Genomic DNA, 17341 nt, shown 5'->3' with positions numbered 1-17341 from the left:
ATTCAAGGTGGTCAAAAAGATAAATGATAATGCATATATATTAGACCTTCCTGAAAGTTATGGTGTCAGTCCTACTTTTAACATCTGCGATTTAATTCCTTTCACAGGAGATGATCAACAGGATGAAGCAGATCTGAGGACAGATCTTTTTCAAGAGGGAGGGTCTGATGGAAAATCATCAAGAAATCACATTGGACCTCTTACTAGAGCAATGGCTAGGAAGATTCAAGAAGAAGAAGGATCATCTAACATTTTACTTCTATGGAAGGTTACTTATAAAAATCCTTCTTCTCTTAACTAAAGCACTTATATTTTGTTTTGTAGGAATTAATAAATCTTGGAGACTATGATTGAGCCATCCAAGAAGAACCAAGCAAAGGAGCCAAAAAGCAAAGGAGGTGCTTACGGCATGCACCAGCATTTTCCACGTGAATTGGCTGATGTGGAAGGAAGCACACACCTTGCTGGATGAGCTGGAAAGAGGCATGGACTTTGCTTGATCAAAATAAATCTGAATCATTTGAATTTAGGAGGGAATTAGAATTAGAAATTAGGCTCCTCTTCACCTATAAATAAGAGGGCCTTTTCCTTGTATTGATTCACTTTTGAGCTTAGTAAATTGCTGCTGAAATTCACTGTCAGCCCTATTGCTCTTGAGTCATTTAATTCTCTCTACTTTCTCTTCCCTTTCCTCTAGCTTCCTTCCATTTTAGGAAGGCCTTCTGAGCTGTGAGGTTCCCACACATACTCATTCCATTCAAATACACCAACCATCAATTAATGTCACTCAATTTCCGCTGCATCCACACTTCTGTTTTCCATCCACTGCACCAATACTGTTCTCTGGTTTTGAAGCTTTATCTGTAAGGTCCGGTCATTCAAGCATGGATAAGCTTCCATCAGGCCATGCATTGTAACACCTCATGGTGGGTCCTACACCACCAAGGTGGAAAATCAAAAGGGTTAGGATCCTTTTTGAACTTGGGAGGGTTTGAATATAAGACCAAACACACACCCCTCTCATGCACACACACAACAACCACTAGACCAAGCTCCGCCTGTTTATAAAATAGCGCAAACAAATATATTTAAATACTCTTTCAACCTTTTTCGAAAATTAATATAAAACCAATATTAATTTAATTTTTCTTCCCTTTCTTAAATATTTCTCAACACTGATTCACATCACAATTTATTATTTAATACCACAAAATAAAATACTTAAAGTAAGACATCATTTTATTTATACGGGTCTTACATTAAAAATTAGTTAAAACATATATCATACTAAAACTATAAGTTATTAAATAAGCATGTACTTACTTATCTATATATAAAGCAAGGTAAACTTGTTTCTACCCTTGCATTATAGAATTAGTGATGTACATTTTTGTTTCTATTTTCTTGTTACTCATTAAGGTCATGAACTGAAGGTTTATAAACTCATATTTGTGTCATCATTTCCCTCTTCTAAACACAAACCATACAAGTACTTAAATTTGATATTAAACACATCAAATATCCAATGAAGGAATAAAAATGACTTTAAAAGTTAACTTACATCATCCATAACTGTAGAATAGATATGTTTAACTCCCTATTTCCTGTTAAAGTCTCCATCAAATCATATCTATATAAACCATGGAACGTCGCTATATTTGCCAAAAATAGTGGCATCCCAAGGAATCACCATGATTGCAGTAACCTTCGTCAACATGGCTATTGGATCCTCCAAATTTTTTGATACATGCAACTCTGTTTCATGTTGCTACACACAAAACAAATATATGACATTAGTTAGGATTATATATTACATATGTAACAATATTAATGGAGATACAAATCGATTTAATGTGTGGTGTAACCAATTCAATATGTGGTGTCATCCTCATGAGATGTTTCAGTAAGTTTGTAATTAATGTTTGTGATACAATACCAACAACCCCAAATGTCGTTATAAGAACTACAACATCAATTGCCTATACAATCTCTACCATAACCTTTACCAAATGAGACGGGAGACATTCACCATGCAACATGGTGAAACCTTCAAAGCACTTCCCATCACCAATTAGGAGGGAGATACATAATCAACCAATGTGTACAACTCACACTAGCAACCAAAGCCAATGTCAAACCTCATTTTAATTGTAGTTGACAACTCCCTTTAGTATTGGCTCGGAGACCGAGAAAAATATCGAGTTGTACCATACCAGGGAGCTTTTGCAAGAGTACTAAGCTCTTTAAACGCTTGTCAAATTTTTCATCATCACTTGTCACTCATGTCTAATCTACTCTTGTTCTTCTCTCATCTTTTGTCGTAACTACTTTACCAAGTCAACTTTCATCTTTTTCAAGACTTGCTCTATAGAAACATTAAAGGATGAATGAGATTGGCATTACGATGAGGCTCCAAAATAACCTCAAATTATCACACCATATCCAACTATACAAACACATTTAGAGTGTTACGATCATCCAAGAATAGTATTAAGAATATCTTCTCAACCATGAGGATTTAAAACCTTTTATTGAATAAAAACTTTTAAATTAAACTATCCAAACACATTTACTTATAATTCACTAAGTTACCCATATGATTTTTCGGAATTCCATGTTTCCAACTTTTACCTTCTCAATGTAAAAAAATTTCATCAAAATTCAAATAATATCCACAAAAAGATTTATTGGTCATCTTAATTGAAATGCTCACTTTAATCAATTATCTTTTATTTCTTTCAAAATTGATTTAATGCTTCCCTCAAATGGTATTATAAGGAATATATAATTAAAAACGTAAAAAGGTGATAAAGATTAATTCCCGTTTTTCATTATTCAAATGGATCCTTTAACTATTTTCTGTAAGTTTATTAATTTTTGTTTTCATCCAATTTAAAAATTCGTAATTAACACTGCTCAAGCTTTATAGGCTACTTAGTCCTACAAGGCTTGCCTGCATATTTTGAAGGAAAACCATTTTAAAAGGGTTGGAATTCAGCACTATTTCTACGTGCCAAAATAATAATTAATAAGTGGTTAAATATATATTATGTTTTGCATAAAATTTATTTATTTAATATATGAAAGATGATGCTGTTTAACAAGTAATCACACGTCACTGGATTCATTACTGTCCTGAAAAAACTATCTTAAGAATCACATGTCACTCTAATGTCTAGAGTATTTGGAATTGTCATTAGAGTACATTATTATTATTATTATTATTATTATTATTATTATTATTATTATTATTATTATTATTATTATTATTATTATTATTTTAAATGAAAATAGTAAGGTTATAACAAACAATGATATATTAAATAAAACAGTAATAAATATCATTCTACAAGAATCTTAAAATATGTTAACTCTAGTAAAGTAATAAAATAAATTAACTTCACTACCTATATAAATCATTGGCAGCCATTCCCGTGAAATACTTTTTCTCTTTTCTCTCTTTCTGATCTATTGACAGGACTTATCCTTGGGCTTCCTGCGACTCTCCAATATTATCTCCTTTAATTTTGATAGTGCTGCCAACAATGGAACATGTCAGAGACTTAGTACATGTCTGGTTTGGCACCGAATTAAGTTAAACCATAATTTGTAATCTACATCCAACACATTTAAGTGAAAAAAGTATTGTAAGTAAAAAAAAAGCATAAAGAAAAAGGTTATTAAGAAATGTTTGGGTTCACCCAAGGCCTATGTTGCTACGCATAAAACAGTTTCTTTCTGCGGCTTCATGGTTGCATTACACACTAAAAGTCGAATTTCAAACATTTACCTGATTGGTAGGTACTATGAAGTTCTTTAATCAAATGGGAGGGAACAGTATGCTCAAGACAAGCACTAGCCTCAGCCTTTTTCATCAACCTATTAAACCGTCCAACCTGGAATGAGACAAGTGTTGACGAGAATGATTTAGGAAAACAATATTCAGACACTGTAGTGACAGATTATATTAGTTCGTCATAGGGGTGAAAGAGTGCCAACATAAACTTAAATAAAGAATGATAAGTATTTATTCAAGCCAAAACATCAAGTGCTGGTATCCTTTTCACAATTCAAGCCAAAACAAATTAAGTTCAATCTTTTTGCTAAAAGAAATCCAAAAAGATAGAGAAGAATACAAAGAGCCAACCAGATAAGAGATCTTTCTTAATTCATTTACAGGAAACAAACAACACAGCAGAAAGAAAACATCAATGAAGAGCACCCAATGATAACAACAGTCGTAATCCACTAAGTGAGTTTGGCTACTTGAAACGCACCATGCCATTGAACTGGGTTAAAATTTCAATTCTCAGAAATGTAATTCTGCTTCTTTGAGAAAAACAGCATTAATATATATATATATATATATATCCATGTGCATAGCACCAAGGACAAGTCACCCATCTAATATAAATTAGTGATCAGCTTAGTTGATTAGTGAGTACAAAATGTTACTAAAAAAAGAAAGAAATTGTTGAATTTATTAGTAAAAGGAAAAACTATTAAAATAAATATGTATATATTATGAACATAGTACCGAGCATAAGCTAATGAACTAATCGCCTAATCTATATTAGAGATCAACTTAGTTACTTAGTGGGTAAAAAAACTACTGGGAAAAGAAAGTAATTGTTGAATCTTGTTAGTAGTCATTATGGAGTCGCAATTTAGCCTCTTCATAGCTCAAATGTCATAAAACTCGATCTAGCACAACAAACGACCATGAATGAGACAAGAGAACTTCATACCTCATCTTTTGACATCAATGTAAAGCAACGCCCAGTCTGGCCAGCTCTTGCAGTCCTGCCAGCTCGATGAACATAAGTCTTTATGTATTTGGGCATGTCATAATTAATAGCATTTCTTACGTCTTCTACATCCATTCCACGAGTCATTGCATCAGAAGATACAAGCACTTGAAACTGCCCTTTTCTAAATTCATTCAGTGTCTTGCTGTAGAAAAGAAGCATTTATTGTCAAAACACTTGGCCTGTATAGTTTTCAATAAATTTGGGATATATCACTATTATTTCAATTTCAAAAGTACTGTTTAGTAAGCCTTTTAATATATGTTGTTTCAAACAAAATGAGCTAATCTAAAGTCAAAACTATAAACACACTACTCCTCCAAAGATGAAAAGGTCTTTCAGAACAAGTTTTGCATAAAATCCAGTCTACAAGGAGAGCATTTAGCTCAGTTTAAAACATCAACTAAATGTTTAGAGCGAGTAAATCAAAACTTACCTTCTTACACGTTGATGTTGACGACCAGAATACTCTTTGATGTCAATTTGCAGATCTTCAAAACAATTCAGCAAATTGCATAGACGATGTGTTGAGTCCACAGATCTTGTAAAAACTATGCATTTTTCTTCTCCTAGGGATTTCAAAAGGGCAACCAAGTACAGGGGTTTGACCTTTCTTTCACAGATCTGCAATACATCAAAATATAAAAGTACAAAGGGGCATTATAACCAACAAAATTTTAAATTCATGAAAAATTAAATCTAGTAACTAGCTAGCTGTAATACATGCCAAATTTATGGTGACAAAGGCTCAAAATGATCCCAATCACACCCTTTAGAAATTTAAAAAAAAAAACAAAAACTCCTATAAAATGTCATACCAGTTTGAATGATTCCAAATTTTCTGGGAGCCTATACCGCATTTTGCCAGCACTGAGGAACAAAGGGTGATGCAAATTAAGCTTAACAAGCCTTCCTGGATCTCGAGTTAATGTCGCAGACAAAACCACCTTTGCCAGCCTAGAGTGAGGGTTAGACCCCTTCTCAACTCCACTACTCCAGAAAAAATTAGTCAAGCAAAAGTTCGATGAGCATTCATTTGTCTATTAAATGAAAAGATAAAGACAATAGGAACTATAAAAACAACAACTAAAGATCAATTTAAGTTTTAATACTATAGTTTGACTATTAACACAGTAAAAGTGTTGAATTTAAAAATGAAATATGAAAATTACACTATTAGTCTTCCCAATATTTGTTTTGAAAATTGAAAGTGTTGGTGACTATTAAGACTATTAATGCAACAATACAAAGTATAAAACTTTATAGCTAAAAAACTACACATATTATTATTGAGTTGTTTTTTGAATATTTTGAGATGGAATTTAGGCGGGAAAGGTGAAAGATATAGAAAGACTGGGTGAGGAAAGGGAAATAGGGAATAACAGAATCTAAAGGATAGAAAGAAGAGGAGAGATAGAGAGACGTTAGAGACTCTATGCATTGTTGACTATCATTTCCATCTGTCTACATTCAGCTATCTAGAATTGAAAATCCAACCACATTTATACACAAAACATCTATGAATTAACAATAGTAGACTGAGTAACTATCATCATTGTCTTATTTATATGTCAAATTTTAAATTTAATCATTTGAAAAAGTTAGCCAACAGTTAAATGTTATTTTTAATTCCATCATTTAAGTAAAACAACAAACACTTCAATGCTACTATATTAATATGGATAAGAAACCAAAAAAGTATATGGATAAGAAACCAAAAAAGTATAGCTACATTTGGTAGAAGAATAAAACCATGCTTATTTAATATATTCTTTAAGTTTATTCAAATTAACATAGTTACTAGAACTATCAGAACATAGACAATGAAAGAACAGTAACGATTCAAATGAATTTTAACCCACCATGTTCTTCTACTCCAGGGAGAATAAGGGAACCCCAATTGGAAAACATCATCACCACCATAATCATTGTTGCTAGATTGGGTTAATTTAAGTACGGTGGGCAACCAGGACTGGTAGTCCTCACGGAGCAACCGATCAGCTTCATCAACCACCTGACACCATTTAACTTGTCAACATACATACAAAAGAAGAAAAGCACAAAGGTTAAGGGTAGAAATTGGTTTCCATTGAGTTGAATTTCCACACAAGATATTCATTTTTCCTATAAATAAAAAATCACGCCAAGCAATACTCGTGAAAGTCAATAATGTTACCACATTCTTTCTTATACGAAACATATTATACAATAATCATTCCATTAAAGAGTGTCATGTAACTAATTTCACTACTCACAAGATAATGAAGATGCTTCAATGTGAAACCCCTAGAAAAGTTGACATGGTCCACAAGCCTTCCGGGGGTTGCCACCAATATGTCCACCTTACTTTGAAACCAGAACGGAGACAAAAACCCAGGATCTACACCCTCCTTGTCCCCCGGTAGGTAAACGAGACTAGATATCTCATCAGCAACCGAAGATTGACCAACAGCCAACCCCACACGCAGGCCTAATGGCAATGCAATATGATCGAAAACCTGTTTAACCTGCAAGGCAAGGTCGCGGGTGGGAACCACAACCAAAGCACGAAGGCACTTGACAGTGGAAGTAGGCAACAACTTTTGCACGATGGGAAGAGCATAGGCCAAGGTTTTGCCACTTCCTGTGGGCGAGTTTATACAAAGGTCTCGCTCAAAGTTACCTGGTCCAATAGTTTCTTGCCATAGCGCAACTTGAACTGGGAACAGCTTTGAGATTTCCAAGTTTTCTAGCGCTGACTTTAATCTAGTGAAATTGAAAATTGTGAGTGGAATTAATTCGAAAGATTGATAGATAGCGTGAGTAATGCAAAGTGAAATCAAAATCAATGGAATGTAAGAGGAAGTACCTGCGGTCCAGAAAAGGAACTCTGCAAAGGGAGAGTTGTTCACAGTGAGTGACATCGACGGGGTGGCGCATCCATGGCAGAACCGGCACACTTTGTTGGTTTTCTTCGTCCATTGCTTCACAAAAACCCTAAACCCTTTCGTTGTAATGTAAAGCAGGGGTCGACAGAGGGGTAGGTAGTGAAAACTAAAAATAAGGAAGCATCTTTCAGTTCCCATGATTTAAACATCAAATTATAGTTTTGTGCCGGGAGGCGACCACTCGTGTTTTAGAGAAGAGCAATTTAACCCTTCATGTTATAACTTATAAATTAGATTTTAGTAATTCATAGGTCTTTTTTTCAAGTTTTAAATAGATTCATCAGTTTTTTTTTATCAATTAGATTTTGAAAATTTGAAACAATGTGATTCATGTAGTTAAATTGATTTAAAGATATTAAAAATAACAGTGATTAAATATAAAAACGACGATTATTTAAATGACTAGGCAAAATAAAAAGGTTAGTAACTTGGATTTTTTTCAATAGAAAAGGTGAAACATTGGGGTTCTCATTAAAGAATCTCTACATGTTGTCTATACACATTTTTCTGAAAAGCAAGTTGATTTGCTAACTTCATCTCTTATAGTAAACACATAACAAATAAAAAGATGACAAAAGTAGAAAAGAAAAAGGCCTTCTCTGTCTTTAGAAGTGTCATCTACATTTTTAGAATACACATCTATTGGTACTTGTACAGACCCAACATGTAGTATATAAACATGAAGAAATCGTGTCTGTAAAAACTTGCCTTAAACTAATGAGTAAGGAAAACAAAACAAGCAGTGGGAGCTGCTTGCAGCACTCATTCTGATGTGCACGAATTTTTGAAGGGGTTATAGGTTGTCCTTGAGCAGCTGTTGCTTACAAAGCTACTTAACTGATTAAAATTTATTTTGGAAAAATCCAATTTTTATACCTAGGAAGGCCATTGAACAAATTACAATATATGTCGTGAGCTGCTGCTCACTAGTGGTGCATGCACATGAGTACAATGAAATGATATGGTTCTTTGGCAGGGAGTAGTATGGAGAGTAAGCAGAAAATTGTGGAGTGTGTGTGTACAGAGAGGTAGGTTTTGGACTGGTGTGGATCGTTTCCCCCTAAGAGCTATGAGCTTCTCATAGTGGAATAGAACTTCATTTTCATAATTGTTTCTTGGGTTCCTATCAAAGATCAAATCCAAAATTCACAATATTTGTTGCTAGTAATGTGCACCCTAATTTGTGCTCCCTAATTTGTGTTGTTTGCATGAGTTTACAATATTTATTATATTGTTGAACGTTTGCTTTATGCATTCTGTGATGAATTTGTGTGGTTTTACACTTCTGGGTCATTACATGAAGTTAGGATTCCACTATCATCCTGAAACTTCAGAATTCTGAATTCCTCATTCATTTGATTGGCAGGGCTTCATACGAAATGAGCCTTTTGATCCTAATGTCTGGATTATTCCTGGTGATAATTCTACAACTTTTAAATACACACAATTGATTACCTAGGGGAAAAGGAATTATTTTTATGGAAAAAGAAAATTAAAATGGAAGATCATTGCTGATGTTGTTGAGGTACTAATTGGTGCCTTCCTCAGCACTGGCGGTGAAAAAGCTGCATTGATGTTTATGGATTTGGTTGGGATTAAAGTGAGTTTTGATAAAATAGCCAATGATAGGCACTTTGACATTCAAAGTATAGAATGAAAAACATACTTATAATTTTGGATATCAACATACTTATCATTTTTTATACAAATGAAAAACAAAGTATAGAATGAAAAAGAAAGAAGGCAGAACTGGGAGGAGGAGTGTTGCAATAATGGTTTTAGTTTACCATGTCTATAGGCTGTTATGGTGTGAGTGAGGACGTGAGTGGATGTGGATGCATAAGAGTGTGTGGGTGAGAGATAAAGAAAGAGGAGTTTGGGTATGTAAATTTTATGATGAAGTATTGCATGGGGAGGAAAAGTTCAGGAGGCGGTGCTGGAGTATAAGAAAAGAGAGGTTAGGTCTATTGGTTTTAGGAAAATATGGGAGAGAGATGGAGAAGAAAGAAAATGGTGTAGAGGGTAATGGTGAAGGTTCTAAGGTCACTGGTTGTTGGGGAAAGGAAGAATGGGTTGGAATATAACCAAAGGAAAGTGTGGAGTGACTTAGAGTGGGTTTATAAATAACATATGAAGATCTTTGCATGGGAAGTAGAGGATACTCGAGAGTAGGAGGGGCTTTTGAGTAGGGTTGCACTAGAAGAAAAAGTTGAATTACATATAGCCAAAATTCGTATATGATGGAAGAGCCTGAGGAGTTCGGACCGACTGAGGCAGCAGGAGTGCGATCTGGATCCTCGAAGCTTCTCCGACGAGTAAAGACGCAGCGGAATGGAATAGAAGTTAGAGATCGAAGGGAAAACTGAGGTCGAACACATGGAACCCTAGGATCTAGGATTTAATCTGTGGAAACCCGAGAGGCACGAATGAAACCCTAGGAGTGGGGATAGACTCGATTTGGACCGATTAAACGGTGATAAATGGAGATTGAACGGTGGAAAAAGTTCAAATGGTGAAGGATAAAGTTTCAATCGGTGGAAAATGGTGGAAGTGAGTGGAAACCCTAGAAGAAGATGAGGAAGTGTGGTGAACGGAGAGAAGATACCTTCGAAGACGCGTATGGAGTGCGGATCTGTTGTTGGAGACAATGGAGCTCTCGAGAGCGAGAATGAGACGCTCTGAGATGTGGATGAATGCGCGAGAGAAAGAATGAATGAGACACGATCTGAAGACGTGGCTGATGCGTTGGAGCGGTGATGTAAGGAGGAGCTGACGCGTGCACGAGATGTGGCAGTGGAGGAGAGGTAGTGTGGAGGAATGAGAAGCACCGTGAAATTTGGAAAATGGAAGTGAGAGAGGTGCTTGGAAGGTGGCTAGAGGGAGTCTTTTGGACTCTCTAGTCTGACTTTCAAGAGAGAATAGTTTCTATTTCAGAAAGCCTAATTCTCATTAATCTCAAAAGTGCCAATACAAGAGAGGAGTTGGGTATTTATAGTAACTCATGCTCCTTACAAGCTAAAATACGTGCACAATAAAATGTGAAAACTACAAAAAGAGAACACTGAGAAAACACATCAGGCAGGATTCCATCAGTATATAAAGCCAAAAATCCATATATAAAACTTAATTATATACGGATTATATACGGGCAAAAATCCGTATATAATTCTATCGTAGCTATTATTAATACACGTCTCTATATTATGACATGTGACCTATCAAATGGCTTCCTAAAGAATAACCTAAATTAATTTAGGTCCTCTTCTCTCTATCTTTCAATGTTTTTCAACATGTCTCTATCTTACTACTTGTTTTGTACATGTAAATCACTATGTACAATATTATTGTTTTATATTAATCACTATGTACAACATTGTTTTAAGCTTTGAATATAGAAGGATATTGGCCAACCTACAACGTTGATTTAAACCTTTCACTACAACCAAACATAGTTAAAGAAAAAACAAATTAGGGTAGATAGAGGTTGATGTGTTTAATTGTTTAGCTAAATAATTTTAATTCAAAAAATCCACATTTAAAGAACTAAATAACCCTCATAATATGTTACATACAGTTGCATAGCCATACATTTCCAAAAGTACAATTATTTATTGGTTAAGGTCTTACTAGGAGCTTTGGTTGATTGTCAAAATAAGCTTGTTGTATACTGGATTGCAGGTACCGAGTGCAACTACAAAAGAAACAACATCACATATCAATTTATAATAAAGTAATAGAGGGGCAGTCAATTTCAAATCCTTTTATATCAATAGGAAACATATTAACAACATTTCCTCCACTAACTAACAGATGCAAATAAATAACTAAGCAGATCAAACATTTATCAAGTTGAGGATTTGTTCAAATAGTACACAAGGTTAGTAGGATTCCTTGGACTGTGTTAAGAGGATGTGGGTTTAAAGTACAAGGGAGTTCACACTACAAATGAGTTGAGAGTAGAAGTAGATGAGGGTTGATCTGGAAATAGTGAAGAGAGCTACTGTTTTCTTTGGGTCTTTGAGATTCTGTTATAGTATTGACCGAGGACAACCTTTAACTCAACTAAACCAACTAATGGATGACAAGGTGGAAGACAAAAGAAGGACGTTTGGTTCAAGGCAAGGCTGATCCGTATAAGTGATAAATTCCAAAAAGCTAAAGTAAAAATCTGTTAATGAAAGGCCATTATTTTATACAAAACTTGGTGAAACCTTAAAACTACAAGAAATGGGTTACAGTATGGGAACTTGTGCTGAGACAAGGTTCAACCATCTCAAAAGTATATCAATTATACAAAACCAAATATGCATTGTCATAAATATAATTTATTTAAGCACCTTAAATTCCTAAATTTACAGAATCTTAAAGTATATTCATGTTATATGCTTGAATGTAAATAAACTCTATGAATCACATATATAGGTATGCATTTTGTATAAGTTAAAATGTCAATTCAATATTTCACCTTTTCTCTTGACAACTTACTAGGAGCTTTGGCTGATTGTCAAAAGAAGCTTGTTGTATACTGGATTGGAAGTACCAACCTCAAAAGTGCAACTGCAAAACAGATAACATTTCATCAAAAAATATCACATTGGATTTTCTTATTTTGCTAAAATATGCTAAAATAAGACTAAATTGTCTACATTTCATCATCAAAAAATCTGCACTAAAACAGAAGAAACATTTACAGACAACAAAGTCAGTCTTGGCTACCATCATATACACATCAATTTTAACTACAGTTAACTTATACATAATGATGTTCATCCTCTAAAATTAAAAAACTATTGTCCTTTTAAGTGATCCCAGGTTTTCTTAGGAGGTACAAAGAGAATGCAGATTATTAACCCTTTTAGGATCAATACAAGCGAGAATCCAAGAACAGATAATGAGGGAAGTAGTTGAATTTAACCAGCCACATACACTTAACCAGCCACAAAGATACAAAGCCACCTACATTGATATGTTTATTTAATTTTTTTACTTTCTTTAGGAAGGAAAAAGGGAAAATGCAGACGGATGACTTTTTATACAGAGGTGCTCTCTCGGTTTTGTCTTGGTAGAAATAGGTTTCAATGTGACTATGGGAAAGGAGGGAAGTTGAAATAGTAAACTGGGTGAAATCTCTATACAAAGTTATGATTTTTACTGTCATAAGCCATAAGTTAGAGAGTTGTTACCTTGTGAAAAGTGGTTCTTCAGTATGAAAGTTGAGTGCTCCAAGTTTTAGCTAGTTGTGCATTTCTTTACCAGTCAGTTTATATATTTTAGTAGTGTTTATTATTCATGCATTCTGGTTTCTTAACACTACTCTGAGAATACCTTTTGGAAGTACATTGCATATTAAAAGTACTTATTTCGGTCATATTTTTTTATAAGTTTTCATTGTTAACAAAACAACAAAGCGACTAAAATTTTAGTTTCTTATAGTTGACACTTACATTCTTCTTATGCTACATTTTAGGGGAAATAGATTGACTAAAGTTTAATGGGACAGGAGGCTTTACCATAGAAGGATAGTGTGGTATGATATGGTCAATTGGTGAAAGATGTTAAAATCTTTTCCTAATATTCTGACAATACAGTCAACACTTATGGATTGAACCTCTACACTCAATTATTTCTTCACTATGGGTCCACATTGGAGAATTGAACTTTTAATACTTAAATGAAATGACTCCTAAACAATATCAGAGGAGCAGTTGGAGCGGTCTTCTAATATTTCCTATATGGGTGTTGGATTTAAAAAAGGAGGTTATGTGATGTTTCTTTTTGCTACTACATCAAATTCATGAATGTTTGTTTCTTTTTGCCTCAAACATCTTTAGGAGATGATTGTATAACCTTGGTACTTTAAGGTGGTCTTGCTAAGGGAATGTTTATGCCAGGATCAACCACAATTTCCAATATGCCAATATATGATCTGCTTCCTATGCCTAAAGACCCTCATATATGCCAACAGGTCTTAATGGTCAGACTGGTTCATCAGAGCGCACACAATATAACTCTATAGAAGATCTTGGGTCAAGACGTGGTACTAACACAATATAACATATTATAAAACATGTACTAAACCACATCATTTCCACTAACAACCGAGACATAAAACAAACAATTGTACTAAAATAGAAGGTCATCATGAGAAGACAATACCCATTTTCAATCATATCCAATAAACACAAACCCAAGTCTAACGAATTAATACCTACCAGGTGCAGAAGGCAATTGGAGCTCCACCTTATCTCTTCCAACGCCAACAAACCAACCAAGGGTTTCACAAATCGGGATTTCCAACCTCCAAAGAAACAAGAACAATAATCGGTCAATGTAACATTATATATACTACGAAAATGAAGGAAATTTGGATTACTTACCAGATGAAGGTTTCAACTAACCACGGAGGCCGTCCTACAATGTTTGCTGAACGACATTGTTTCGGCAACGACGCACAACCACATTTAGGGAAAACACTTCCAAGCCCTTCAGTGCGTTTGATGGAAGAGCCTTTCACTGCATTCAACAGAGGAGACTTCAAGTTAGGGTTGGAGAGGGGTTCAAGTAGGAGCAGTAGCATAGAGAAGAAGGCTTCATGAGGGAGAACAAGGCTCGACGAGGGAGAAGGTTGCAGTGAGTAAGGACGATTAAGGACGAGAAGGAGGCATAGGTAGGAGTGGAGAAGGACGAATAGCTAGGGCTCCAGAAAGGGGAGAAACTTTGGCTCCAGAAAGGGGAGAAACTTTGGCTCGAGGGATGGAGGGAGAACAGTGATACAAGAGTCTTAATCAGGTGTTCTATATTATTTAGTTTTATTTTTTAATTACCAATTATCTCCATATCTGTATGAAAAATCAGCGGGTAAATATTTTTTCAACTTACATACGGTCTTACATACGGACCTATCCTTGGCAAAGCTCCTGCCAACACGCGCCAATTTCTCATTATATACGAATTTTTCCGTATGTAAGACTATTCGACGGATCCGTATATAACATCCCTATTATATACGGAAAAAAATCCGTATATAATAATCTGTATATAATTGGCATTTTTCTTGTAGTGTTGGTTAAAAGAAGATCAAGTAAAGAAAATGAGTGGGGGAGTTGAGGATTTGTTGAAACAGTAGAGAAGGTTAGTAGGATTCCTTGGAGTGTGTTAAGAGGATGTGGGTTTAAAGTAGAAGGGAGTTGAGACTAGAAATGAGTTGAGAGTAGAAGTAGATGAGGGTTGATCAGGAAAGAGTGAAGAGAGGTAGTGTTTTCTTTGGGTCTTTGAGATTCTGTTATAGTATAGACCAAGGACAACCTTTAACTCAACTAAACCAACTAATGGATGAAAAGGTGGAAGACAAAAGAAGCAAGTTTGGTTCAAGGCAAGGTTGATCCGTATACCAGCCAATTTCCAAAAAGCAAGTTTGTGTCCTCTCTTCTCCCAAAACACTGTTAAGCCTACAGTTTATTTGTAGTTTTTGCATACAAACACTAACATTAGATTGATTAGATTACGCCTATGATTCTCTGCATGACTAACATACAAACACCAACACAGATTGAACATGAATTGGAAACCTAATTAATCAAACAAACTCAAAGAAACAATGATTAAAAACTCAGAACACAAGACAGTAAAGGATAACGATGAACAACACGTGAATTGAAGAAAACCCAAAACAGCCATACAGATCAACACAACACTGAATCAAAGAACACAATACAAACAAATTTTTCAGCATCTAACAAACTTTAAAGGCAAAGGAACTCACTCACCTTTGCTTCCTTCACTAAGGGCCTTTGCAACTCCAAATGGTATATGTCTCCGTCCTTAATACCAGTAAGAATCTTCTTAAACCGCCACACAGTAGCCTTAATCGATGCTTCCTAACACTCCAATAACGGCTTGCGACCCGAACTACAAATGTGTCAAATAAAAAAAAGGAGATTAAGGTTCGCCATTTTCACTATTTAAGGATTTCATCGATTGCTCACCATTAGGATTTACTTACCAGATGATGGTACTCTTTCAACACCGAACCCAATCGAACAATGACGCCCAACAACAGTGTTTGATGAAGGAGACAGTTCGAGAGAGAGAGGACGAAGAACCAAAGCGAGCTGCTCACCGAAAGTGGAAAGGGCTCGAGACAAGGACAACTAGACGGAAGAGGGCTCGAGACAGGGACAACCACAGCTCCAGGCTTCGACAGAGAAAGCAAAGAAGAAAACAAGCTCGAAGCTTCGAATTCGCGATGCCAAACGAAAGATCAGTGATGGTGAAACGATCAAAATGCAGCTGCCACACTCGAACTCAGTTGTGAGAGGAAAATGGAGAAAAGCAATCTCGAGATTGAGAGAATCGAAGGACGAGCATGAGGGAGCGCATTTTAGGTTTTGTCGAGAAAGAAAGGGGGAATCATTTTGAGAGAGATGCACATTTTAGCATTTTAGGGACTAAAAATCGTGTTTGAGAGAAGGGCCGAATGCTGCCGTCGACTACGGTGATTGAGAGAAGGGCCGAATGCTGCCGTCGACTCTGAGCTCGACAAAGTGTTTGTTTCGAAAACAATGAAAATACTTTGTCGTCGCACAAAAAAATGGGGCTAGGGGCTAACCCGGCCCAATTCAATCTCAACCCATAAAATAGGGTTTTGGGGCCCTCAGACGTGGATTAAAAACAAAATGTGTTTATTATAAAAAAAGTTGGGCCTGGGGTTAAAAAGAAAAGGATGTTTCACACCTACTCTCAAGCTTTCATATTTTCTTCTTAAATAAAAACCCAAGACAACCTTTTTCCCTTCTCTTTTCTCACTCTCAATGTGTTTCTTTCACGCTGCAACATCCCAACAGTCCTTCCCCTTCATGCTTTCTTTTATTTTTCTACCTTCGAAGAAACCCCCGGAACGTGACTTGCTCATCATGCATCCTTCCTCTACTTTCTTCATTTAACTTAGGCACAACACACACAACCTCATTTCTACGCCAACTCCTCCCCACCCTTTCTTTCATTTTTCTCCAATGCACTCACTCTTGCCTGCACCTCCCTTGTCTCGGTTACATGATCTTCATTGAGTCCATCTCCATCTTCCACTTCTATTCTTCTTCCTTCTTTTTCTTCTTCCATCCATGGCACCAAACTTTTTCTTCCTTCTCTAAATTTTATCAAAGTCGTGGACTCCTTAAATGAGGCCCAATCACCCATACACCACTCACCAACACTCACTTACGTTTTCTATAGGTCAAGCCTTTCTCTTCCATTATGAAAGAGAACTCTCACTTCCCTCCTACCCACACTCTTGGTCAAAGAGTGTAGATAAGTGTTCCCCAATATTTTCCAATCATGCAAGGTAAAAAGGAATATAATACACCATACAATACAACGTGGTTTAAGTGTATCCATAATAGATATTCATAAACATACACATTAATCCAATATACCCCAAAGCATGTATATCCTTTCACAGCCCAACTTTTCATGAAGCAAACATGCATAACCCATGGTATACTCTTTTACAACATCATTTCGTAACACACATGTATACCCCAAAATATACCCATGCAACACTAACATATTCCAACCATGAACATGGATAACCATTCTCCATACCAACCA

At 35.5% G+C, this 17341-nt stretch overlaps 1 protein-coding gene and 1 non-coding gene across 14 annotated transcripts; one reads left to right on the top strand and one right to left on the bottom strand.

Moving 5' to 3' along the window:
• Nucleotides 1-1599: 1599 nt before the first annotated feature.
• On the bottom strand, nucleotides 1600-16291 carry LOC108331661 (DEAD-box ATP-dependent RNA helicase 1-like). Of its 13 annotated transcripts, XR_008248540.1 has the most exons (15): nucleotides 15738-16291; nucleotides 15502-15643; nucleotides 14113-14248; nucleotides 13948-14033; nucleotides 12201-12292; nucleotides 11363-11426; nucleotides 7657-7841; nucleotides 7064-7553; nucleotides 6671-6822; nucleotides 5627-5798; nucleotides 5245-5432; nucleotides 4749-4953; nucleotides 3791-3896; nucleotides 3408-3536; nucleotides 1600-1768 (listed from the first exon to the last, which is right to left on the bottom strand). XR_008248540.1 is itself a non-coding variant. In XM_052876899.1 (14 exons), exons 7-14 carry the CDS (start codon nucleotides 7767-7769, stop codon nucleotides 3469-3471), a joined length of 1494 nt encoding a protein of 497 aa, XP_052732859.1. In that variant the 5' UTR covers nucleotides 7770-7841; nucleotides 11363-11426; nucleotides 12201-12292; nucleotides 13944-14033; nucleotides 14113-14248; nucleotides 15502-15643; nucleotides 15738-16291; the 3' UTR covers nucleotides 3300-3468. The 13 variants fall into 13 exon arrangements, 12 of the variants coding, with proteins under 12 accessions (XP_052732859.1, XP_052732860.1, XP_017422000.1 ...); XM_052876899.1 differs by lacking the exon at nucleotides 1600-1768 and having other exon boundaries at nucleotides 3300-3536; nucleotides 13944-14033; XM_052876900.1 differs by lacking the exon at nucleotides 1600-1768 and having other exon boundaries at nucleotides 3300-3536; nucleotides 12221-12292; nucleotides 13944-14033.
• On the top strand, nucleotides 8440-8590 carry LOC128196423 (U12 minor spliceosomal RNA). The gene has a single exon (XR_008248709.1). It is a non-coding gene; the product is annotated as a U12 minor spliceosomal RNA (small nuclear RNA).
• Nucleotides 16292-17341: the final 1050 nt, after the last annotated feature.

The sequence above is a fragment of the Vigna angularis genome, chromosome 4 (assembly GCF_016808095.1).
Source record: "Vigna angularis cultivar LongXiaoDou No.4 chromosome 4, ASM1680809v1, whole genome shotgun sequence".
Classification (NCBI taxonomy): domain Eukaryota; kingdom Viridiplantae; phylum Streptophyta; class Magnoliopsida; order Fabales; family Fabaceae; genus Vigna; species Vigna angularis.
Note: the sequence above shows the minus strand (reverse complement) of the source record. Positions and strands in the feature narration are given on the sequence as shown.